At 38.3% G+C, this 23269-nt stretch overlaps 2 protein-coding genes across 2 annotated transcripts; one reads left to right on the top strand and one right to left on the bottom strand.

Moving 5' to 3' along the window:
- The first annotated feature begins 176 nt into the window (after positions 1-176).
- On the top strand, positions 177-17485 carry LOC130697804 (phosphatidylinositol N-acetylglucosaminyltransferase subunit Q-like). The gene is given in 11 exon segments (XM_059497073.1): positions 177-447; positions 14062-14281; positions 14284-14341; positions 14846-15422; positions 15504-15639; positions 15698-15842; positions 15910-16102; positions 16180-16294; positions 16365-16747; positions 16821-17151; positions 17247-17485. Coding segments are annotated over 8 exon segments (1536 nt in total). The 5' UTR covers positions 177-447; positions 14062-14151; the 3' UTR covers positions 16547-16747; positions 16821-17151; positions 17247-17485.
- A 109-nt stretch (positions 17486-17594) lies between these two features.
- Positions 17595-23169, bottom strand: LOC130697794 (hyaluronan mediated motility receptor-like). Its single transcript, XM_057520583.2, has 17 exons — positions 22990-23169; positions 22715-22848; positions 22579-22647; positions 22396-22508; positions 22173-22336; positions 21994-22108; positions 21835-21929; positions 21395-21763; positions 21191-21308; positions 20878-21126; positions 20754-20818; positions 20474-20692; positions 19630-20411; positions 19171-19539; positions 18741-19097; positions 18390-18683; positions 17595-18329 (listed from the first exon to the last, which is right to left on the bottom strand). The coding sequence occupies exons 1-17, from the start codon at positions 23027-23029 to the stop codon at positions 17820-17822; spliced, it is 4062 nt and encodes a 1353-aa protein (XP_057376566.1). The 5' UTR covers positions 23030-23169; the 3' UTR covers positions 17595-17819.
- Positions 23170-23269: the final 100 nt, after the last annotated feature.

The raw sequence follows: 23269 nt of genomic DNA, 5'->3' as shown, positions 1-23269 counted from the left end.
ATCTTTCTTTCAGTTAGACTACCTGTGTGTTTGTGATGGAGGGAAAATATCTATTGCAATGGGTGGAGGAAGACGTTTTTTTTTTTCTTTCGTTAGTTATCAGACACACCAAAGAAAATCAAGAGTCGCTTTTGGAAACGTGTGTGTGTCCCCTCCTCGATTGTTACCTACCTCCAAACGGGGCGGAGCTTTTGACAGACTGCTGGTGACCTCTTTGATTTCGTCAGAAGTTGAAAATCCATTTTTAGTGTGACGACGACAAATGGCGTCCGTCACGATCGACTCATCATTTCATTTTTGTTTCAAACAAATTTGTTGTGTTTTCGTGGGACCTCACAGAAAGATTTCTACCAGTTCATCATCAACGCCTTCTTGAAGAACGTGTCTCTCTGGCCGCCATCGCGATCCATCACATTTTTTTTCATCCCGAAACGGTGACGTCATCACGTGAGTCCAAAACTCAATTTACCTCGTTTTTCTTTATGTTTTAAGATATTCTTTTTTTCTCTGTGTGTGTGTGTGTTGATCTTATTTTGGAATTGCCCGTGTGATAAACAGTTTTTCTGTACGGAGGGAGCAGGGTTTCTTGGTTAGCGTTTGTTAAGGAAGTGCTACACAGGGTGTAAATAAATAGGATTCATTTCACGTGGTTGCTCAAACAACGCCACCTACGCACACAATGGCATATGGCAAAGTCCGACAGCTTAAGGACTCTAAATATTTGTTATTTGAAGCTTATCTTTCGTGACAGTTCTCCCCCTCACTCCCGTGTAAAAAAAACAAACGTTATTTATCCTCAATTGGAAATCGTCTACCGTTTCTTTCTTTGTTGGGCAGGTAAAACAAAAGGCCACTTGAATTTGTAGCGTTTTGAAAATTATGCAAATGTTGTTTATTCAAATGTTTTTTTTGTTTTTTTTTTAGCAAGTCGATTTGAGTTTTATGATGTTGAAAATTATGTAAATCTTGTTGACTCTTACTCTAATTTTGAGAGGTTTTGGAAAACAAAAAAACCTTGAAGTTTGTAGGGGAAGGGATCGATTCGTCACATTTCCAAGGCCTTTTTGCTTACCCATCCCTTCACCCTATTGCAAAATCGCCCCACGTGCAAGGGTAAAATTCTCTATGTTTCTAATCCTCCTTTTTTTTTTCTGAAAACCCTCAATTTATTTAAATTTTGCAGCAAAATATTTAGATGAGGATAAAAAATTTTGGCGCGCGTTGAAATCAAACAATTAAATTTAAATATTCAAGGTTTTATTTAAATTGGTGTCACTGCCCCTTTGGAATGTTCTCGTCCATTTTTCTTTTCGGCATCACGTCGCATATCCATCCATCCGTGCAATCTCATTGGGTACGTTGAGAGTAGGGCGGGCTTGTCTAACAGGTGGAGCGTGAGCAGCAATTTTTTTTTTCTTGTTTGCTTGTTGAGAAAAACGACTTTGTTTCGTCTTTTCAATATTCACGACAGTTAGATTCTCGTTTGAATTGGTTTCACTTTGATGAATATTCGAGAAACAGCATGACAAATCGACATTGATAGCAATTAGCCCCGTTTCTGCCAGATCTAAACAAAAGGCCTCTAGTTAACACGCTCATTATGCACACGACAGCCACCTGTCGTCACCTTGTTTCATTTTTGAAAATTATTTTCTTTCTTTTTTTTTTTTTTGGCCCTTCATTTTTTTTTTTGAGGAACTATAGCAATCAATCTAATTGATTATTCATATTGAAATTTTTGGCTATTCAGACTGGGCCCTCATGTTGTGTGCCAATTTTCGCTCTTTTTCGACCACCTTCAAACTCTCCCCCCTTTTATTTTTCAAGCCATCCGTCATGTTGGGTTAAATTTGTAAACGAAGGGGAAATGGACTCGTCAAAAGAAAGTTAATTAACTCTTCTTCCTTTGTTATTCTTATGCCTTTTTTTTTCTTTACCTGGGCCTCCCATTTTCTTTTGAGCCTTGGGCGGCAAGTTTAAAAAAAAAACGATCGAAAAACAATTTGCAATAAATTCCGGGCTTTTTAAAATTTTAAACTTACAGTTTTTATTTGCTTAAAGCAAAATTAGAAAGTCTTGCTATTCTATTATCTCTCTCGTATGTAATTACACGACACACAAAATCCGTTTAGCGCTGATTGGCCAACACGTGCAGATTTCGTACTTTTAAAAGAAGCGGGTTAAACGAAGGGGTGGATCAATTGGTTTTCTTAATTTAGCTCGTGACCCCTCCCCACTAATCGAAAAAAAAAAATGGACCCTTGCCTATCACACACGTCAAATCAAGTCTTTCGTTTGAAAAGCGCGGGAAAAATGGGAAATTTTCAAACAGATTTTTTTAAAACTCGTTTTGTTTGTGCGTCGGCGTCGGTGCGTGTAAGAAAATGAGTGACGACTCATTAAAGTATAGAGTTGTCGTCTCCAATATTTGTTTAGTATTTTTCTTTTCCGAAAGGTATTCTCACGGTACGTTACAGATGACGAGACACGAGGGGCGACATCTTGGCACGGCTCAACGGGTCCCGACCAAAACGATCGCTCGAGGGCGTCCTTGTTTATTAGAAGCCGTATATTTTTGTTTTTCGTGCGTGTTGTCGCTTGAACGACACAGACAAGCCGAAAACAAGAGTGACAATTACCTCAAACTCATCCGCTATCTTCTCTGCCCGCCTTTTTTCTCAACTCAAACATTTTTTAAAAAAGAAATTGGTTAGACGACACAAGTGTGTGTGTGTGTGTGTATCTTTTTCCGCCGGTAGAAAATATAAATTACAGAGCGCAACGCCGCCGCCGTGTGTGTGTGTGTGTAAGACCGCGCGCGACAGGTGACAATGTACACAAACTTATTTATTTCTTTTTTTTTTTTAACTGGATGCCGCACAAACATAAGACGCTCATCGGCTTGTTTTTTTTTTTTTTCTATATGTCTAATTTTGTGTGTAGACACGGGAGAGTGTCACGGCTATAGCGACGAAATGGACGGTGCCACCGACCATTTCCGGTGTCGGTCCCCTTCCTTGAAAAAAAAAAAATTTCGGGACCACATAGACACCAGGACCAATTTTCTTTCATTTTTTTTTTATGTCCTTGTTTTTTTTTTTTTTTTTTTTTTTTTTTTTTAAGAAAAAAAAAATGAAATCACCGGAAAGATTGAGTTGATTTTTTTCTTTTGAGTGAAATTGGATAGATTTGAATTATTTGTGTGTGGCGGCATTTTATTTATAACCTTTTTGAAAATTTGATCTTTATGAAACCTGAAAATGGACAGGAATTTCATTTTTAAATGCATCTCCTAAACGTAATAAGCGATAGGCCTAGAATATAATAAAGACATTTGGAGAAAAAAAAAAAGCAGAAGATAATTTTAAAATGTCGTAAAAACTCATCGGCATCGTCACGAAATAAAAAAAAATATATTTTTTTAATGTCTTCTCCTTTTTTTTTTCCCCCCCAAAGGTTTAAAAAAAAAATTATTATTTTTAATGGCTATTATCACACAACAAAGTTCACCGGTTTGAAATTGTGTTTCACATTTGGCGCCCTTTTTGTTTTCCAAAAAAAAAAAAAAAAAGGTGTGGGAGTTAAAAAGCCTTTAAATGTCTGTTTTTAAAGTTTAAAACAAATTCCTTCACTTATTTTGCAATGAAATTTTGTTTTTGAATTGGAAAAGAGCCAACGAACAAAACACGTCAAATGTCAAGTGACACCGTAACATGTTGCCAGATTAAACAATAACAATCGTGTGACAGTTTCTGTCTGCAATCAAATGAAAACGAGTGATTCCATTTTTATTTTCTGTTTAAATCCAATTATTAAACAAAACAAAAAAAAAAAAAGAAAGGCGGAAGAGAAATGTGTGCGGCGGGTGAAGAGTTTCGTGACAACAATAGAAGCTCATCAACCTGCGCCCGTCACGTTGAATTGCCACCGTGTCTGTTTCTAAACACACACAATTTTCGATCGTTAAAAAGCGGAGAGGAAGTCGGAACAGAAAGAACAACAAATAAAAATTAGGATTTTTAATCTTTTTTGGGGAAAAAAAAAAAAAGCCCTTGAGTGTTTTCACCTTATTACATCGGTGCGCGCACCTGATGTTGACAAGCGCATTTCAAATTTCGTCGTAAGCCTTTAAAAGTCGATGAAGTAGACTTGATACTAATTAACTTGTATTTACAAGTCGGTTATAAACAGCGCCATTTTTTTCTTTCCTCTCTCCTCGCTTATGTAATATTACATCCGGTCTCTGTAGACTCGTCCATCTATTAATAGGAAGTCTCTCTCTCTCTCTCTCTTTCTCTCTCCCTTTCATTATTCTTTTGTGTCGTCGTATCCTTCATTTATAATTATATAGACGTTAAGGCGGCTACCTTTTTTTTTTCTCTCTGTGTGTGTCTGTAAATTATCTTTAATTCAATTAATGTCGTGGTGTGATGATAATGACGCGGCGTCTGACACAAACACACAAGAGACATTGCACCGCTCAACCGCACACACACACCGAACGTTACACACAAAAACCCATAAAAGGCGAAATGGAGCGGCTAATCCGAGTTGACGCGAAGAGACCCACACCCCGGTGATTCCCCCCTCTCTCTTCGTGAGTAACAGGGTGGAGGGAATGACTTGTCAGTCTCCCCCCCCCCCTTTTTTTTGGCTATATCAAAACTATAGATCGGATATAGATAATAGGTGTCAATCCTATTTAACGTCCTGCTCTGTCAACATCCTTCCTTTTTTTTTTTTATTATTGAGGTCATCTTGATGATAGTTATCTATTATGCAATTATCATTTTATTTCTTTATTAATTAAAAAAAAACAAATTTCGGGAAGGGGGGCATCTAAATTGAAAAAAAAAAGCTATTTTCGAAAATTGAAATGGATCTAGATTTTTTTTTTTTGTGTGTGTGTGTGTGTGTGTGTTCCAGTGTCGATCCATCAGCATTAATCGTATACGGGGGTGCACACACAAAAGAAGAGTGTCTGTGTGTGTCCCTTGTAATAGTCTCCAACTCTATCAAAGTTTCCCTAGAGTATTTTTCGTTTGTGAAAAGACTTGCAACACATTCTCTCTCTCTCTCTCTCGCCTGGAACTTTATCCATTCACCCGATTTTTTGTTTTCTAGCTGCGAAAGGGAGATCTATATAGATAATTAGCTTGGTCCAGCGCTTTTTCTTCCAGGGGACCCAACGAAAATTTTCACTGTGCTCTTCTTATACTCATCAAGACTCTCGACTGTTAATTGGATTTTCTTTTTTTTTTTTTTTTTTTTTTAGATAGACTTCTCTCTCTATCTCTCCCCAATCTATTATTCTATAGAAAAAAAAAAAAAAGAAAGAAAGAAGTCTTGTCTTTTCATGCTGGACATTCGACACTCACAGTCCAGTCCGCTATCCCCGAGGCCCATCTGTAATTCACGCAACTTCCCCCCGAGGATTTTTCTTTCCTCTTTTTCGCCATTTTCTTTTTTTGAGGGGGGGGGGGCGTTATTCTTATTGTCGATGTCATTCTCGTTAGATATAAAACCACATCAAGCTCGACTGGGAAAATCTATAGCCCGGGTTTTCTCAAAGTCACAGATGTTCCATTCTCTGTCGCCATGAAACGCGCAATATCATTTTTTTTTTTTTTTTTTTGAAGTGGACCCTGGAAAGAATAAATGCCGACACGCAGCCGTGATTCGTTATGAATACCGCGTGAACGTCTACGACACGCAAACAATTATTTATTTTTTTTTTTATATTTCAAAAAATAAAAAAATAAATTCAATAGATCAGCGTTTGTTTGTTGTCGCCTCGCGCGCTATTGTTAACAAACATTTTTCAAAATTCCTTGGTGATATTTGATTTGCTCGGCTGCTGGAACACAATTGCCGACGAGGACACTAACCCTACGCTATGGTTGATGCTCATTTCTTCTTTTTTTTTTTTCTTGAACAAACATCTTTTGGCGGATGAAACTGGGGGCCCCTTCTTTTGTGTTGCCATGGCGACACGCTCGGCCGACCGCATCGCCAAAACAGCACGCGCACATTTTTTTTTCTCTTTTTCTGCAATTGTTTCATTTGTTAGACGTCTCGACAAAATGTCACCCTTGGAAAAATTCCAAAAAAATCATTACACAGTTCCACTTTGATTAAAGTCCAACAAGTTTGTGTATCTGTTTTGAATGCAAACGGGCAAGCAACTTCATTTCTCTTGCTTCTGTGCGCACCTTTCGGCCGTTTACACGTAATAGCTGATTACACACAGACACACACGGGCGAGAGAAAAAGGGGAGGAAGAAATTGCGCGTGTTGGCAGTGCGAAGGTCACGTGACTATCCCTTGAAAAAAAAAAAAAAATAAAGCTTGATTTCATTCCGTGGAACTTGATCACACATGAAAGGAATATATATATATATATATATATAGAAGAAAAGCCATCAGAAAGTGTGAAGGGGGGAGGGAAAGTTAACGAGCCTTCAGTTGCCAGTCACGTCGCTCCGTCGACCCCCTCCGCCCGCTAAATTAGCCGGAAGGAACACGAGCGGCCCGTTTTTTTTTCCTTCTCGTGTTTTTCTTTAGAGCTTCAACTCTCTATGTATTCCATCACACACACAGAACTCTTCTTATTGCTAATGTCCAACTGTTTCCCAGTGTCCAGCCCTCCTCCCCCCCCAAAAGTTGCCATCGGGACGGGCGTCTTGTCACTCAAAACCAATTGTCTTCTATCGTTAACGAGCCGTGAATAAACAATTAGATCGCGCAGCAAGACGTCACGTATTGGTGTTACCGTCCTCGTCAGCCCTTCAGCTTACAGTTCTTTCAATTAACTTTTGTATGTACTCTCTGCGTGTGTGTGTGTGTGTGTGTGTGTGTATATAGGATAATTGGTCGGGATAGGGGGGGTGGTGGGAGGAAACTATCGATTATTGGCGCTAGTTTTGAATGTCGTCGTGATTTTTGATTTCTATTTTTCTTTTAATTTTTGCTCGACTTTGTGTGTGGCCTCCGTTAATAGTAGCGATTAGGTTTATGTACATGAACATAAAAAAAGAAGAAAAAAAAGTTTTGTTGTTTAACCGTTCACGCGGGCTGTTTGACAAATGGCATTTTTTGTTGTTCCTTCGGGAAAGTTAAAAAACAAAAGCTGGGCGACATATTTCTCTACACGGGGGCCATCTGCGCGCGTGACCTCTAGAGAAAAACAATTTTACACGTCCCTTTTCTTTTTTTTTTTTGCGTGACGCGCTGTTGCCGGGTCTCGCTAATTTCTTTTTTTTTTTCGGACCAAAAAAAAAAAAAAAATAATAAATAAATTTTGTTGGATTCTTGTCAAATAGCGAGTTGTCATCGTCCTCGATTACCTCTGCGACGCGTCTGTATATATGAATCTAAGCTAGATTTTTCTCTGTGTGTATACATTTGTATGTTTGGAAGAAAAGCGAAAGAGAACATCTGGTCCTGTTTTCGGCTCCCGCTTCTTCTTCTTTCTTTTTTTTTTCCTTCCTCCCCTCTCTCTCTCTCTCTCTCTCTCTTTATCCCGTGTTTTTTTGCTTTTGCGCGCACGGGTCGTTCATGAAAGTATTAAAAAACAAAACAAAAAATTTGGGACAGCAAAGAGAAATTTCCGTAGCGATCTTGACGACGTACGACGACGAGAACGTCCATTCCGATAAATATATAAACAAAAATATCTCTGCTACCCGTTTTTGCTCTACCAGGGGGTTCTGTCTCTCCATTTTTTTTTTTTTTTTTTAAACATACATACAAAAATTGGAGTTTAAAAACAAAAAAAAAGAAGAGACAAACAAAAGACAAATGACGAGAGAAAGAAAGAAAAAAAAAAAAAAAGGGTCTAAAATTATCGTGAAAATGTGCGCCCCTCTAACTCCGGGGTGGCCCCTCTGATGATGAAACCGGGTCGACCCATCCATTTTCGGGAAAGTTTTTTTTTTTTAAGGAAAGGGGGGGGGGGTGGTAGAAAAAAAAAAGGAGAAGAGAAGAGAGTCAGCATAGTTTTTCAGAAGCAGCAGCACGCGCGGTCGGCTTCTTGCTGTGTATGTCAATAAACAAAGACGCGGGCAAAAACAGGAAAAAAAATGGGGTCCCTTTTTTTTTTGTATATATATATATATATATACATATTTATTCTGTCTGGCCGTTCACTGCTGTCGTCGTCAAACGAACGCAAAGGGAAAAAAAAAATTGCATAACAATGTGTATTTCCATTTTTCTTTTTTTTTTTCTTTTTTATTGGTAATATAATACGGTGATTTATTTTAATCCGTAAAAAAAATTGTAGAGGAGCTTTTTTTTTTTTTTTTTTTATTAATATTTTGACCAGGGCTATTATTAGAGTTTTTGATGTGCGTTTTGGAATACGAGTGATGGATGGTGGGCATAAAACTAGATGCAAATATGCCACACGCAGTTTCGCTACGTCTGTGTGGATTGCGGATGTGTGATTATTGCCATCTTCTGGCGCTTTTCGATTGAAAAATAATTCATTTAAACGCCATTTATAGATAAAGTCATTAAAAAAATTCCAATCGAAATTGCCAATCAAATCGATATTGTTGTTTTTTTTGTTTTGTTTTTTTCAAAACCAACGCCTAAATCACCTGTTTCAGCGATTGTGTCTTTTAACAAGTTACACATAGTCTCCTTTCAACAATCACCACAATTACAATTTTGCTCTCCTCTTCCCCTCTTTTCCCCAAAAATTGCGGCTATTATTATGCACCTCTCCACACCAAAATAAGAAAAAAAAAAAAAAATAGGACTTCAAACAGGTATTATAAAAAAAAAAAAAAAAAAAAAAAAAAAAACAGAGCGGTACATTAGAAGGCGGGGGCGTTAGTTATAACGCGCCGAGTTGCGCAGATGGGGCGAAAAAAAAAGAAAAGAGCCATAAAATACAAACATTTAATACGCGGGTGGTCACCTGTGTGAAAATCGCGGTCGGCCCTTTTTTTTTTTATTTTTTTTTATTTTCTTCTTCTTCTACCTTTAGAGTGTGTAAGACCCCCTGGACAACAGGTGCTTTTTCCGATTGGGCTATTTTGAGGGAGATGTTGAATATATTACAACAAACGTAAGAGGATGCTGATCCAAAAGGGTCACTAAAAAAAAAAAAAAAAAAAAAGAGGAAGTTCAGAGTTGCCATACGTTCGTGTGTTTTCTTACATCGTGAGCAAAACGAAAGTATTTGGGCGTCATTAATAGGTCCACGTCTTTTTTTTTTTTTTTTTTTTTTTTTTGTTAAAGATCTAACATTTTTCACGACCTCTTTTTTTTATGTGTGTGTGGAACGGCCGCGTATACCTCGTATATAGCGTGTGTTAGATCGACTGAAAAAAAAAAAAAAGAAAAGCCGAGTGGGCGGGAGTGGACCTGTCGTCTACGGCGAGATGAATGGCTCCCCCCCCCCCCTTCGAAAAAAGAAAGAAAATGATCCTCCTATTTTTTTTTAGTACACTTGTCTGCTCTCCATCTCTAACCTTGCCTATATAACTCACCTTTTTTTTTTTTTAAGTTTCAAAAAAACAAAGGTGAGTTTTTTTTCTTAAGACATCGTCTTTCTCCCACCCCCACGAAAAGCAAGAAAACAAAAGGCATTTTTGCAGATTTTAACGGGCGCTTTTTTGTTTCTTAAATGAAAACAAAAAAAAACTTTGTCCTTTTAATTTCTTTCGTTCGACAAACTCCTCCCTTTTTTGTTTTTAGGAAATTGCCTTTTGTTTTGATACGTTTAGCTGTTTAAGGCGATGCAATCATTGCCATCGATTGATTATAGTCCAATGTTTTTTTTTTTTTTGTGTGTATTGACACTACAACTTTCTGACTCTGATACGTTGTTGTCATTTTCTAAATCAAAGAAGGAGAAAAAAAGCTGCAAACATCAGCACTATTATTTTTATTTTATTTTATTTCCCTTTGGTTTTTTTTTTTTTTTTTTTTTTGCCCACGTGAATTATTCATATCCCTCGCTTTTTTTTTTATTTTTGGACGGACGCGCGATCTCTTTAAGTTCGGTGCAGGAGCGAAAATGGCCAGCAACCGCGGTGATGATGGCGTGTCTATGTAAATGAGAAAAGAAGTTGTGTGTGTGTATTTCTTTTTGTGCTGGCTGACCCCGTCTGTATACATATATATATATATATGAAAGAAAGATAGGGAAATGGATATAAAAGGATGCACGCGCGCGAGCGATATATAGTGTGGCCGGCTGGAACAGGATAAAAAAAAAGAACCGTGAAACGGACAAGGAAAAAGGGTGCAACACGGATCCGCCAGGGGGTCCGCTCCTTTTTTTTTTTTTTTTTTTTTCACAATAAAAATAAAAAAAAATATTATTCAAATTACGTTGGTTATGGACGTCTAGCTAGACTAATAAAGTATTCGAACCTCCGCCCTATATAATAACAACAAATCAATGTAATATGGCTATAGAAATAGTAGCTTAATAGCGTCGTAGTTTGTACGGAAAGGGAGAAGAGAGAGAACAAAATTCATTTCAATCGAAGGGGATCGATTTTTTTTTTTTTTTTCAGGCATCTAGTAATAATCGTGTATTGATGTATTTTCTTTACCTGTGCCTATAGAGATCTAATGTGTGTCGGCTTTGTGAGGCAAACAAGAATTGTTATGGCATCCTTTAATTTCCTCCCTCTTTTTCTTTTGTTTTTAAACTCATTTTGTTTTTTTTTCTCTCTAAACTGGAATTCCCACGCCTGTTGTCGTTACATTTCCGAGAGTTTATGACATGATTTTTTTTTTTTTTTTTGAAATTATTCTTTTATATATATATATAGAAGAGTTTCTCTATTTTATTTTGAGGCTTTCTGATTTTCGCGTGTTTAGACGCCATTTCGTTTTGAAAGGTGAAGATAACGGGTCGCCTACGAGATGTTAAACGCGTTATCAACGATGTCTTGTAGATCCATCTTGAATTTTTAAAAACGATATTCTCAGTCAAATGATTTGATAAACGAGCCTCATTCGATTGGCCTGTCCACATGCGGATGTGTGTGTGTATAAATCGAACGAAATTTATTTTAGAAAGCCAAATTAGGAATAGAAAAAAAAAGGGTAATTAAAAATTGTGATCTTTTATATATTTTTTTTTTTTTTTTTTGAGAGCGGGGGGGGGGACGGGCTGAATGGCGCCATTTTGTTTGAATTTATAGCGACAGATTCGACCTGTAAAAAACAAAACAAAACAAAAGAACAACCCTGCGTAATAATCTTTTTTCTTCTTCTTCTTCCCCCCCCTTTCACCCCCATCATTTTTCCGAACCCCGTCATGTTCCACCACCCGTCGACATTTCGATTCCGTCCGGATCATAATATCATCCGCAACCAATACATTCGAGAACCTACGCTTCTTTATTTGAACCTTTTTTTTTTTTTTTAGGTGAGAGGGGGGGTTTTTCTTCGTTAACATTTTCTCAACAGACTGACCCCCCTTAAACTTCTTTCAATCATTATAAAAAACAAGAAACGTATTTTTATAGGCCGACCTTTTTTTTTTCGCTAGTTAATTGCTATGTCTGTTACTCTTCGGAAAAGAAACTCTCTCAATTTTGATGTTATTGCTTAAAAAAAAAAGAAAATCATTTCGAAAGCAACGATGCCAAATATTTTCTCTTTAATTCCCAATTTTAATTTATCCATACCCAAAATCAAAAAAAAAAAAAAATGCTACAAAAAGAAAAGAAAAAAAACGAATCATTTGAATGCAAGTGCATCCGTGATGAGAAAAGAAAAAGACGAAAACAAAAGAACATCTAGAAGCTGATTCGATGACGGATGACCCTGTCATTAAATATGGAAAAATGGGGGAGAGACGGGGGTCCACCGCGCTTGCTTTTTTATTTTATTATTTTTTTTTTTTTCTGAATCGATCGTAATATAACAACAGCAGCCACAAAACAACAGGGCCCGGATGATGATGATGATGATGAAACCCAAAGACTCTTTTTTTTTTTTTCTTCTTTAACCATCGTGATGTCCCTGTATAATAACGCTGACGCGCGCGCGCACACACACACACACTTTTTTTTTTTTTTTTTTTTTTTTAATAAATAAGGATATGTATACTAAAACATTGCGGCGGGCCATCGTCACGACCTTAAAAAAAAAAAAAAAGAAAAGAAAGAAGTCTTGGCGATGTTGCCGCATTCGATCGGGAGAGACAGGGCGATCACGCCCGCACGACAAAACCATCAACTCCGCCTCCCCTATTTCTTTTTTGTTTTTAATACGTTCACATTTATTTTTAAGGAAAAGAGATCCAATCTTGCTTGCTTTCTCGACGTTGATTGGTAAACACGCAAAATAGAAAAAAAAAAAAAAAAAAAAAAAAAAAAAAAATCTCAATAAGAAATGAATGCGCTGAATATAAGCCTGGCCCAAACATTTACTTGACAAACATTACATTTTTCTTTTTGTTTTTTGTTTTTTTTTCTAAGTAAAAGGCATGCCGCTTTTTTTTTTTTTTTTCCTCCTAGAGATAATGAGATTCCAATAAAATCAGCAGTGGCTAGTCTTTTTAGATGCCCCCCCCCCCCCTTTTTATTTTATTTTATTTTTTTATTTTGAATTATATATACACACAAAACAGACAAAGTGAGGGAGGAGTGTGTATTATGCGCAGTCAGGAGTTCTTCCGAAAGCGTCCCCCCCCCCCCGCACTTCCAAAACGCTTGTTTAGATATACACACACTTGTTGTTGCGCATGCACAAACGTATATATAAAAACACCTTTATGCGTAAGTCCTCTTTCTTTTTAACCGGGGCTTATAGAGAGATGTAATGGGTCAGTTGGCGGCATTTTCTGTGCATAAGAAAAAAAAATATGAAGGAGAAAGAATGCTGGTAGCTAAAGGGCATCGCTTTTTTTCTTTCTTTTTTTTTTTTTTTTTTATTTATACCTTCTTCATCTTCTGGTCGATGGGTGGGTGGAGGAAAGTTCTCTTTTCGCTTGTCGAGCGCGTTGTGGCTTGCGCCCGATCTGATTAGCATAGGTAATACCAGGTTGACGCCATAGCCGCCGCCATAGCTATATCTCCCAACCCTCCTTCTCTTGTCTCTCTCTCTCTCTCTCTCTCTCTTTCTCTCTCCTTTGTACAACATTATGCCCTGCCTTTTTGCACCGGTGTACATATATAAGCGTCGTGACACATAACACGAAGAGGAAAAAAGAAAAAGAAAAAAAATCCGGCTTGTATACGAGCGTGCCCGCTCTTCATTTGAATAACAATCAGTTTGGACTGTTTTTTTTTTTGTTTTTTTTTTCTTCTTTTTGCTATAGGGCAGTCAAGAACATTAAGAAAGCGATTCGGGAAAAAGAAAGAAGGAGGCATATTAAAAAGATGGGGGGGGGGGAACTATTTTAATGGCGGGGGGTTTGTCTCTTTCACGGGAAAAACAAAATTTGAATTTGAAATTCCCGCGCGCGCTTCCTTTTTTTTTTTTTTTTTTTTATTTGGAAAAATTAAAACGACATGTGTTGATGATATCTCCGGCTCGTATCAAAGTTGAACGTAACAGACGTCTAACTATAAAACATCGGATTTCAGTAATGGCGCCATAGTCGATCCATCACGCGGGAAATGTTGAACGGCCATTGAAAAAAGAATAACAGAAAAAGATATATAAGAAAAAAAACATCAGTGTAATATTGAAATGAGCGTATTATCATCAAGTATATACAGTGCCGATGAATAATGAATATATTATGTGCGTACGTCTCTTTTCATTGGAAGATCATTTCTGTTAAGTCTTTACTGGGAATCAAAGCGCCCGAGTCAGATGACAATAGGCCCGCCGTTTTGATTTGAATATAGCCGGACGCGTTTTCTTTTGCACCCAGTTTAAAGACAGCGACATTGAACTAAATGCCCTACGCCGTATTATGTCTTTCTCGTACACGTTAATTATGCATGCGAGAGCGCATAACTCTTTTGCCCTTTTATGTTTCATTATCGAATTATTATTTGAATTCCCGCGTGTTTTCACCTTCTGTGATGTTGATTTTGCCCCTCTTTCTTTCTTTTTTTTTTTTTTTTTGTTGAGGTCTCGTCTTCTGTGTGGCACTTCAAAAGGGCGCGGCCGCATCGGATCTAACGGGGTGAAGGAGCGGCACGTTGAGCGCTGCCCATTTGCATGTCCGTATGCAAATGGAGGCAAGAATGGGGGAAACGAGAGTATCAAAAGCTTTACAAGTCGGCTTTGACAGCTTCTCTTGAAAATGATTCACCAAGAAAAGAAGGGCCTTTTATAATTGAGATTACGCGCGCGCGGCCTGGGTCAAAGATGCTTTTGGGCTCCCACTGGAAGGCGGTGCCACTTCAACGTAAGTACTTGCTATAGAACGATCGTCATTTGCAACTCATTTGACGGCTGGTATCCAGAATATGATTAGCGTACGGACAATGTGCGTGTATGTGTGTGTTCGCAGTCTTTTGTGATGTCTCTCAAGTCTAGAATAATGTTCGAATCGTGTGGTTTCCTGCTTAATTTTAGTTCGCTTTCCAAATGACCTGTCTTAACTGCCATCTACCGGACAAATTTGCCGATTTCAGTTGAAAAAATGTTTCGTCTGCTTTTTGACAAATTTGACCGGTTTGTTGAAGCTATATCTGACATAATCAAACAAGAGTCGATACACACGAGTCTAAATCAAAAGAGTGTTATCTTAACAATCAAGTGTTGATTGCGACATTGAAAACACCTTTTTCATGGAAAAGGAACGAAAACAAAATGATGGGCGAAGTCGGGACAAGCAAATATTTGTCTATTTCCCTCTTTCTCCATCACCGGCATCCAGTGTTATTTACGGTGCCTTGAAACCTAACAGAAATGATAAGAATTGGATTAATGTGTATGTCGTTTCCTTTGAAGAAAATGCCAAACATCAATTTGAACCTCTCGGCACATGGAACACGGACGACCTTCCGAATGATGATAGTTACTCGTGCTGGATCCACCTAGTCAAAGAGTCGCATTATGCTAAAATCAAAAGTGTTATCATTGGAGGTGTTAACATTTCACCTGCAAGTGTCACGTTGATTTTGTACGATGAAACTTTCCTTCAATCAGAAATTCTAGAACGAAGTGAAGATTGGAAAAATTCCAAGTGTTTGTGTGAACTTGGTAGCATCCTGAGGTTGAAAAACAATGTAACTGTGGATAGGCATAAAGTTCCGAGTGAAAAAGTCGAAGATTCAATTTTCAATCACTCCAAACTTGTGCTTCAATTACGACAGAGAGCTCTTCAGTGGAAAACCTGGAGGAGATCCTGCCCAGACTTAGGTTCCACCAATCTACTATGGATGATGGTTATTGACCTTCTCCTTGGATTTTGTTTCGTGAAAATGTTTCACTCTTTCGGTGGAACCAGCGAAGTGCTGGAAATATTTCTCAAGTCTGTCAAAGTACTTGCATCCTTATTCTTTTTTTTTTTTTTTTTTTTTTTTTTTTTGGTATTAATAACCTAATGTGTATTTCTGATTTAGCTGATTGCTGACTTTCTACAGCTGCTGATTGAGTGGCTAATGGGGGTACCTGTTGGTCTGAAACTGAATAGGCCTTTGTCGACTGTCCTAGGAAAATTCTTTCTCTACCACCTCTACTTATGGAAGACATACATAGGTAATTATCATCTAAATCTAATGAAAAAAAAACATGCTTATCGGGTGGTGTTCTAAAGATATTATTAGGCCTATTGTGTCCATTGTCATATTCATTTCATCAACATTTGGCCTAATTGGGCTATCCTTCCAGATTGCCCTTCTAAGTGATTTAATCACTATGGCTTCACTCCATTGCTATTGCTTTTATGTATACGCCACTAGGTAATTTATGAAATTATTATGTTAAAAAATGTTTGGCTGAAAGTGAACAAACTGTTTCATTATTTAGGCTTTATGGCGTTACTCTGAGCGGTCTTCGATCAACATTTCGAATGTTCGGCGGCCGTAAATGGAATCCACTACGTTCACGGATTGATTCGGGCGAGTTTTCGTGGGACCAACTTTGCGTTGGCATGTTCATTTTTTCAAGTTTGCTCCTACTCCTGCCAACCCTTTTGGTCTACTACATCGTTTTCCTGACTGTAAAAAATTAAATCAAATGTCTTCACTTCACGCTAAAAACGTTGGCACGTTTACTGTTCTCCTCTTGACAATTCAGTTGCGGCTCTGCGTGTTGTTACTTCAAGGAACCCTCAAACGCTTTATCTGGATCATCAACAGTATACCTTGTTATTCGTTGCTACTGTGGATTATCGGGTCACCATCTCTAGCCGGTAAGAATGAACGAGTTTTCCGAAATGTCAAGATATTTTATTTACTAATGACGATGACACATTTTTCTAGGCGATGTTCTTTTCGAAGTAATTCCTGGTAGAAATTCTACATTGAAACTAGTCTGGATTAAACTGCCGCTCGTAGAGAGCATGATACGCTCCTTGAATCCATCCTCGCCGAAATATCCTCACGTCAACTGGTCCCAGAGATTGAATAAAATGGTATCTGGCGATTTAATTTATTCTTTATAGGATTCCATTTTAATGTTTGATGAAGAAGGATGTCTGCGAAAAACATTCGTGGGGTACGATGGCCTTACATTTTGTTTTATAAATACTGGCCAGACATGGCACTATATTTTCATAATTTATTTTAATCGTTTATACCAATCTTGAGACAATAATTACAACTAGTTAAAGGCTGTCTTTTGAATATAGTTCCAGAATGATAAGGTAAAGAAAACAACTTCGTTAGTTTACTGTTTATGTAATGCAGACCGAATCAACCAACTGTTTCGAATTATAGATAAATTCATCAAACGACAGAAACTTTAGATTTGTTTGTTCGAGCAGTAAATGTTTTGTTGACTCAGTTGCCATATGCTGAACCTAAAACCAACAAAAAAGAGACGATTACTGAAGTTTGCCACGCCAAAAGCTTGTACTACTAGAATTCCGTAAGTATTTGTGTCCTTCGAATTCCATCATTATCAGCCTTTCTACATGTTTGTATCATTCTACACTTGATGTTCAATCAGAGACTGGAGCAATTCCAAACTTAATGGTAACAATATTTACGTCTGGTAAAAACTAAAGCTCGCATGTCAGTCACGTAGCCAACTCCTGTGTTTGTCAAGGTATTAATGTTTTCGAATTGTTTACTGTAACGGAGCTTCTTCAGTAGCCAAGAAATGACACTTTCTTATCTCTTACTTGGTGCTGCTTACACAAGACCGAGGCCTGTGTACAATATGAAGCGTGTCCGTCCCTTCTGTTCTAAATCTCTTGCAATCTGGAACCGCTGCCACACCTGGCAGCAAAAGGTAAACAGAGCTTTTGGGAATGTTCTCACAAGCGGCCTGGATTTACTGATCAGTCAAAGCTTGCAGGTTTGTTTGTACAAAACCTCTCTTTGCCCTCCTTGTATTGAGACCATGATATAGATATTAAGATTGTTACTGTAATCGAAAATTGGTAGGGATTTGAAAGTCAGTCATGTCTGAAATATGTTTATTAAAATTTAGGTTTTAGGGCGAAGTCTTTCATCTGCGACATTCGTTTAGAGTAAAACCATATTAGAAAGACGTAGCAATGTTTGTATTATTTGTTTGTTTTTTTTCTTTTCGATTAACAGTGGCTTGTTATTTATTATTTCATGAAAAATGGTTAAAATTAGAAGCCCGGGTGATTACTTGTTAATTGAAATAGACGTTTTGAAGTACGTGGCTAAGTGACAGACATAGAAGAAAACAAATGAAAGGTTTTAAAATGCGGATGGGGAATGAAAATCAATTTTAAAGGATGTTTAGGTATGTCTCTGCACGGGGGTCGAGGTAAGGTTTTCAACGCGGGACTTTAACTTGTTCTTTAGCACCACTTCATCTGAGACGGAAATGTCCGAAAGGTCGTTTGGAAACAGTCCTCCATTGACATTCTCCTTGTTGTTTTGTTTGGCATTAGACATATTTCTTGTCACGTTCAACTGCTTAGCTGATGCCGATGGGATGTCAAAGGTTTCCCGGCGACTGGAACTGGTGCTAAAGTCCACTTCAAACGCCTCGAAATTGGCGGAAGCCTTACGTCGTGAATCTATTTGTAACTGTTTCTCTCGTTCCATTTCAGCACGCTCTTTCTCGATGTCATCCATTGACAAGAAGAATCCTGTTGCCTGGCCCTGAGGACGTAACGGCTTGCGTTGTTGACGTACAGCTTCTTTAGGTTCGGCTGCCGGAGACGGAGTGGCAGAAGGTTTGGCAACATTAAGTTTAGGAGGAGCTTTGTTAACAACTGGAGCTGTCACAGGGTTTTCAGGGACCTAAAAAGAAGTTAAAAAAATGAACTGAGGTATGTGGTCTGAAATGTAAAAAATGTTTACTTTGAATGCTTCTGCAGGATCATATTTTTTCTGACCAGACAACTCTTTGACACGAGCATCTGCTTTTTGTCGCGCCTTTTTCTCTTTCTCTAGTGCTAAATTCTTTTCCGCCAATTCCTTCCGCAAATTGAAAATATCTTGTTTCAGTTTCTCCAAATGATGAATCTTCTGTCTACTGTTTTGGTGACCAAGGAGCTGCGTGTACTTTGCTGCGAGAGACGCCATAGAGCTTTCAGCAAATAAGGCTTGGCTCAGCAAGGCTTTTTTCTCTGCTTCGTACATTTCCAATTGATCCTACGTCGAGACAAGTGAAAGTCAGATTGTTACTAAGGTATAATTCATTCAAGTTACCCTGAATGGCTCAATACGAGCTTGAAGTTCCTGGTATTCCTTTTTCAGAAGTAGGTAGGCTTCGCGATCTTTTCGAAGGGATTCAAGTTCATTGTCCACAGGTTCTAATGCCTCGCGAACGGCCGTTAAGATAGCTTCTTCATGATCGTGCTCCATTTGCTCGATTTGACGCAAACTAGCCCGGCGAATTTCTTCCAACGCACGCTGGGATTCCGCCAATTGAGTTTGAAGTTCCTGTATTTTGGCACTATTGATTTCTTCAATTTCTCGGGTTTGCACTGAGAGCTTTTCAATTAGCATGGCTCGCTCCTGGTCGTATTGTTCGCTGAGGGCAGCGAGCTGCGCTTCAGTTTGAACCTTCAAGAAAGAAAGAAAGAAAAACCAGGTTTTAATTGCCTGGTAAAGCTACCAACTAAATTTGTGTAACAACCTGAAACACGGCGACATCGTCACGGGCAGCATCGCGTTCATCCTTAATCCGCATCGCCTCCTCTTTTGATTGCTCAAGTTGTGCACGAATCTCTTGTAAACGACTCTCAAACTCCTGAACTGACTTTTGATTTTGTTCGGTTAATTGGGCCATGATACTCGTTTCCCGTTGAATCCACTCATCGGCCGTCTCCTTCTCACGACGTCGTAGCGTTTCACCCAGATGTGTAATCTCATTTTCTTTAAATTGAATCGCGTGTGTCATTTTCTCAACTTCGGCTTTGTGTTGTGCTTCTTTAGTTTCCGCCGCAGCGAGTACAGCTTGAAATTCCAAACGAAGATAATCCAAACTTTGCTGAAGCTCATGACTCTGAATACAAACAAGATATTAGTTATGTTAGCCAAAAAAAAAAAAAAAAAAAAAAAGGGGGGGGGGGGGGGGAAAACAAATTCGTTTTACATTGTCCAAAGCTTCTTCGTAGTTTTTGTTTAGTTCCTCAACAACAGCCTCATGGTGCTTCTTAACAACTTCCATTTTACTCTCGTAATTGCTATTCAATTCGGCCAATTCTTTGGCATGAGCACGAACAAGGTCCTCCTTTTCCATCTCAAGTTTTCGCTCTAATGCTGTAAAGGTCATGCGGAACTCCTCTTGTAATTTCTGCAACTCTACCATATTTTGATCTTTCAGAGCTTCAACGGTTTCATGGTGCATCACGGACAGCTGCTCACGTTCAGCGATGAATTTTTCTTCTTTAGCAGCGAGAACCTTTTCGTAATCTTTGTGGAGAGTTTTGATTTCGTCAAGATGTTGCGTGGACATCTGTGATAGGACATCTTCGTGAGTAATTCTAACGTCTTCTATTTCTTTCTCCTTTTTCGCTAGTTCTTTCTGCAAAGTTCCTTCGGTCACGGAAAGTCTGTTGACTAACTCCGATATTTGCTCTTCCTTTTTCGTTACATCCAATCGAACCGAATCAATTACATCTTCGTAGGATTTAACCAACAATTCTTTCTCCTGTTCGGCTTGAGCTTTCATCTGAACCTTTTCGACTTCCCTCTTTTCTTCTGTCATTAAGCGCTCTTGTTCGACACGGAGTACATCAGCGACCAGCTGACTATTACTCTCACGAAGCATTTCAAGATCCAGTTGAAGCTTATTGACAGCTTCCTTCATTTCGTTTGTTACCTTCTCGATCTCCGCTTCTTTTTCCTGCAAATTCTTCTCAACTAACGCCCGAACTGTAAGATAACAAATCGTTTATCAATAACAAGTGTGATATTAACGGCAAATGAGATCCCACCTTCTAATATGTCCTTTTTCTCACGCTCCAAGTTCTCAAGCGCAGCTTCGTGTAACTCACGATAATTATTAAGCTGGATGCTGTGTTTCGATTGAAGAGTAGCCAGCTGGTTTGCATGATCTTCGTTGGCTTCATTCATCTGCGTCTCCCAGTTCGCACGCCGTCGTTCGAAATCAACTTCCTTATCGCAGAGGCGATTCTCGAATTCCGTCTTTAACTCTGAGAAAACGGAATTCCGGTTAAGAAACGGCGACGACAAATTAAGAAAGGAAAGACTTACCAAGTTCAAGATTTTCTCTTTGTTGACTCATCTGCCACATCAGAATTTCTTTCTCGGTCTGATTACTATTGCAACACGGTAATTAGAATTGAACTTCCAAGTTTTATTATCTTATATAACATACTTATCATTTAACCTCTTCAGCTGTTCTTCGTACTGACTGCAAGAAATTGTATGAGCCTTTTCAGCTTCCTCCAAATGTTCCTGTTGAGCACATAGCTGTTCTGTAAGTTGAAGGTGGTTTTGTTCTAGAACTGTTAATTTTGATTCGTAATCAGAACGCATTTTTTCCAGCTCGCTCCGACGTTGTTCCTCGGATCGTGTTTGACACTCAGCGATGTCTAGTTCAAGTGAGCGCTTCATTGATGAATACCTTGAAAATGGGGAGAAAAAACTCATCGCATACAATCTTCAATGGCAGTATTAAATCGTATTACTTTTCTTCTGCTTGAACTCGACAAGTCTCGAGTTTCTCCTCTGCAACGTCCAGTTGGATCTTGAGGGTTTCAATTTCATCCATTTTAGTTTCCAAGGTGACACCAATTTGCTCACATTCTATAAAAAGCGAAAAAGAAAGAGAAAAAACACATTCATTCTATTAATAAACAAATAACAATGTTTCTATTTCTAGGCAAAATTACTTTGATGAAGATGCAACCTGTCTGCTTCTATTTCACCCCGTGCGTCTTCAAGCCGAGAAATTTGCTCCTGATGATTTGTTTGGAGCTCACTGATTAGAGCGGCATGGTCATTCACAAGCTGGGCTAAAGCAGCTGCATGGTTCTGATGCAGCTCGTCTATCTGTTTGCCGAATTCAAATTTTATCTGCTCGCTTTCTGCGTCATGTTCAGCGACGAGCTGCTGCAAGTTGTTTTCAAGCTGTTGGACCTGTTCTTTGTTGGCTGCTTGAATCGCCTCTACCTCAGTTTTATGTTGAATTTCTTGAGCATTCAAATCTCTTTGAAATGACTCTTTCATCACATCAATATCTTTCACAAGTTCAACTCTTACTGGAAAAACGACAAAAGACAGACTGATTAGTGGTATCTAAAAGGACCGTAGTACTAAAAACTACGCATACCATTTTCCAAGTTTTCAATCTTCAAACTCAATTCAGAGATTTGTGCTTCCATTTCCTTTTTGTCGTCGTTGGCTTGTTTCAAAGCAGCTTCTAACCTACAGGTAAATGTAATTTTGAATTCCGACAAGGGGAAACTCAAGAAGAAAGTTAGTTCAATACTCATATCGCAAAATTTCTTCTTTTTCGAAAACTCGCTTTAAGTCCTCAATTTCGTTGGTGATTCGTAAAACCTCAATTTCTTTCAGCTCCAAGTCAGCTAGCGCATTGTCACGTTCTAGTTGATCAAAAACAAAATTACATTAAATTGTACGTTTTTTATATAAAGAAAGAGGATTTACCGTTTTCCAATGATTGCTTTTCCTCTTCTAGCGATTGAACACTTTCGAGCTTCGATCTAAGGTCTAGAATGGTTGCGTTGAGCATTTCAATATCTGCCATATTGTCACCTTCATTGACTTGCGAAGGTTCATTGTTTTCTTTATTGTCACTGCGATGTGTTGCACTACACCAAAACGATTGTTTGGACGGCCTTTCATTAGATAATCGTTTTAATAATCTTACTTGATTGGATGGTTTCTTCTCCTCAAGAGCTGATTTCTTTCCATAGTTATATTCCTTAACTCTTTTTCAAGCTCTGCTATTTGTTTGTTACAGTGGGTATGATCTTTCTTCCCCTGAAATAAATTTGGTCCTGTAAGTGCATTGATCAAAATTGAATGTTGGAAGACGAGATGAAAAATTTACCTGCACCGATTTTGTAGTAGCAGTGGAGTCTGTTGAGCCAATAGATGTTGAAGAATGGGATCGTGTCATCTGGAGTAAAATGTAATAATACAGGTGAGCTACAATTTTGAAAGTAAGCATCTTAAAACAATATTACAGTTCCATCTTGTTGAGGTGGTTGTAGGTGGTTAGGTGTTGAACCCTGGGGAAATCTATCTCCTTTTGGAAAACTTATTACGCCTGTTCCAAACGGATGCTTTGGATCATAAGCAGTTGGGGGAGGCCCACAAACTAGAAACAAGAAATAGTATTTAATACTGTTGTACTGGGTTCAAGACTGAATACTTCAAGATATACAGCTGTATCTCATTTTTCATATCATTTGGCAGATACAACTAGGACTAAGAAAAACATTGCTAAATAACTACTGACCTTTTTCTGGTTCAAAACGTTTCGCTTTCGCAAACGACATGTTAAAATTCTAAATCTAATAGAAATATGTTAAATGAATCAAATTTGATGAGGGATTGACAAAGCTTTGCTAAAAACCAATGTCAATCTCTTCCATTGGTTTGCAGGGGACTGAAATCAGTGGTTGAGGAGAGTGATTTGAATCTGCTGTAACCGTCGTTGTACACGTTTGACCGTTAGGGGATTTAGGCGCGCGATTTATTCAACGGATCTCAAAGGGGACCTACGAAAACCAATCAAG

This window comes from Daphnia carinata, chromosome 9 (assembly GCF_022539665.2).
Source record: "Daphnia carinata strain CSIRO-1 chromosome 9, CSIRO_AGI_Dcar_HiC_V3, whole genome shotgun sequence".
Lineage (NCBI taxonomy): Eukaryota > Metazoa > Arthropoda > Branchiopoda > Diplostraca > Daphniidae > Daphnia > Daphnia carinata.
Note: the sequence above shows the minus strand (reverse complement) of the source record. Positions and strands in the feature narration are given on the sequence as shown.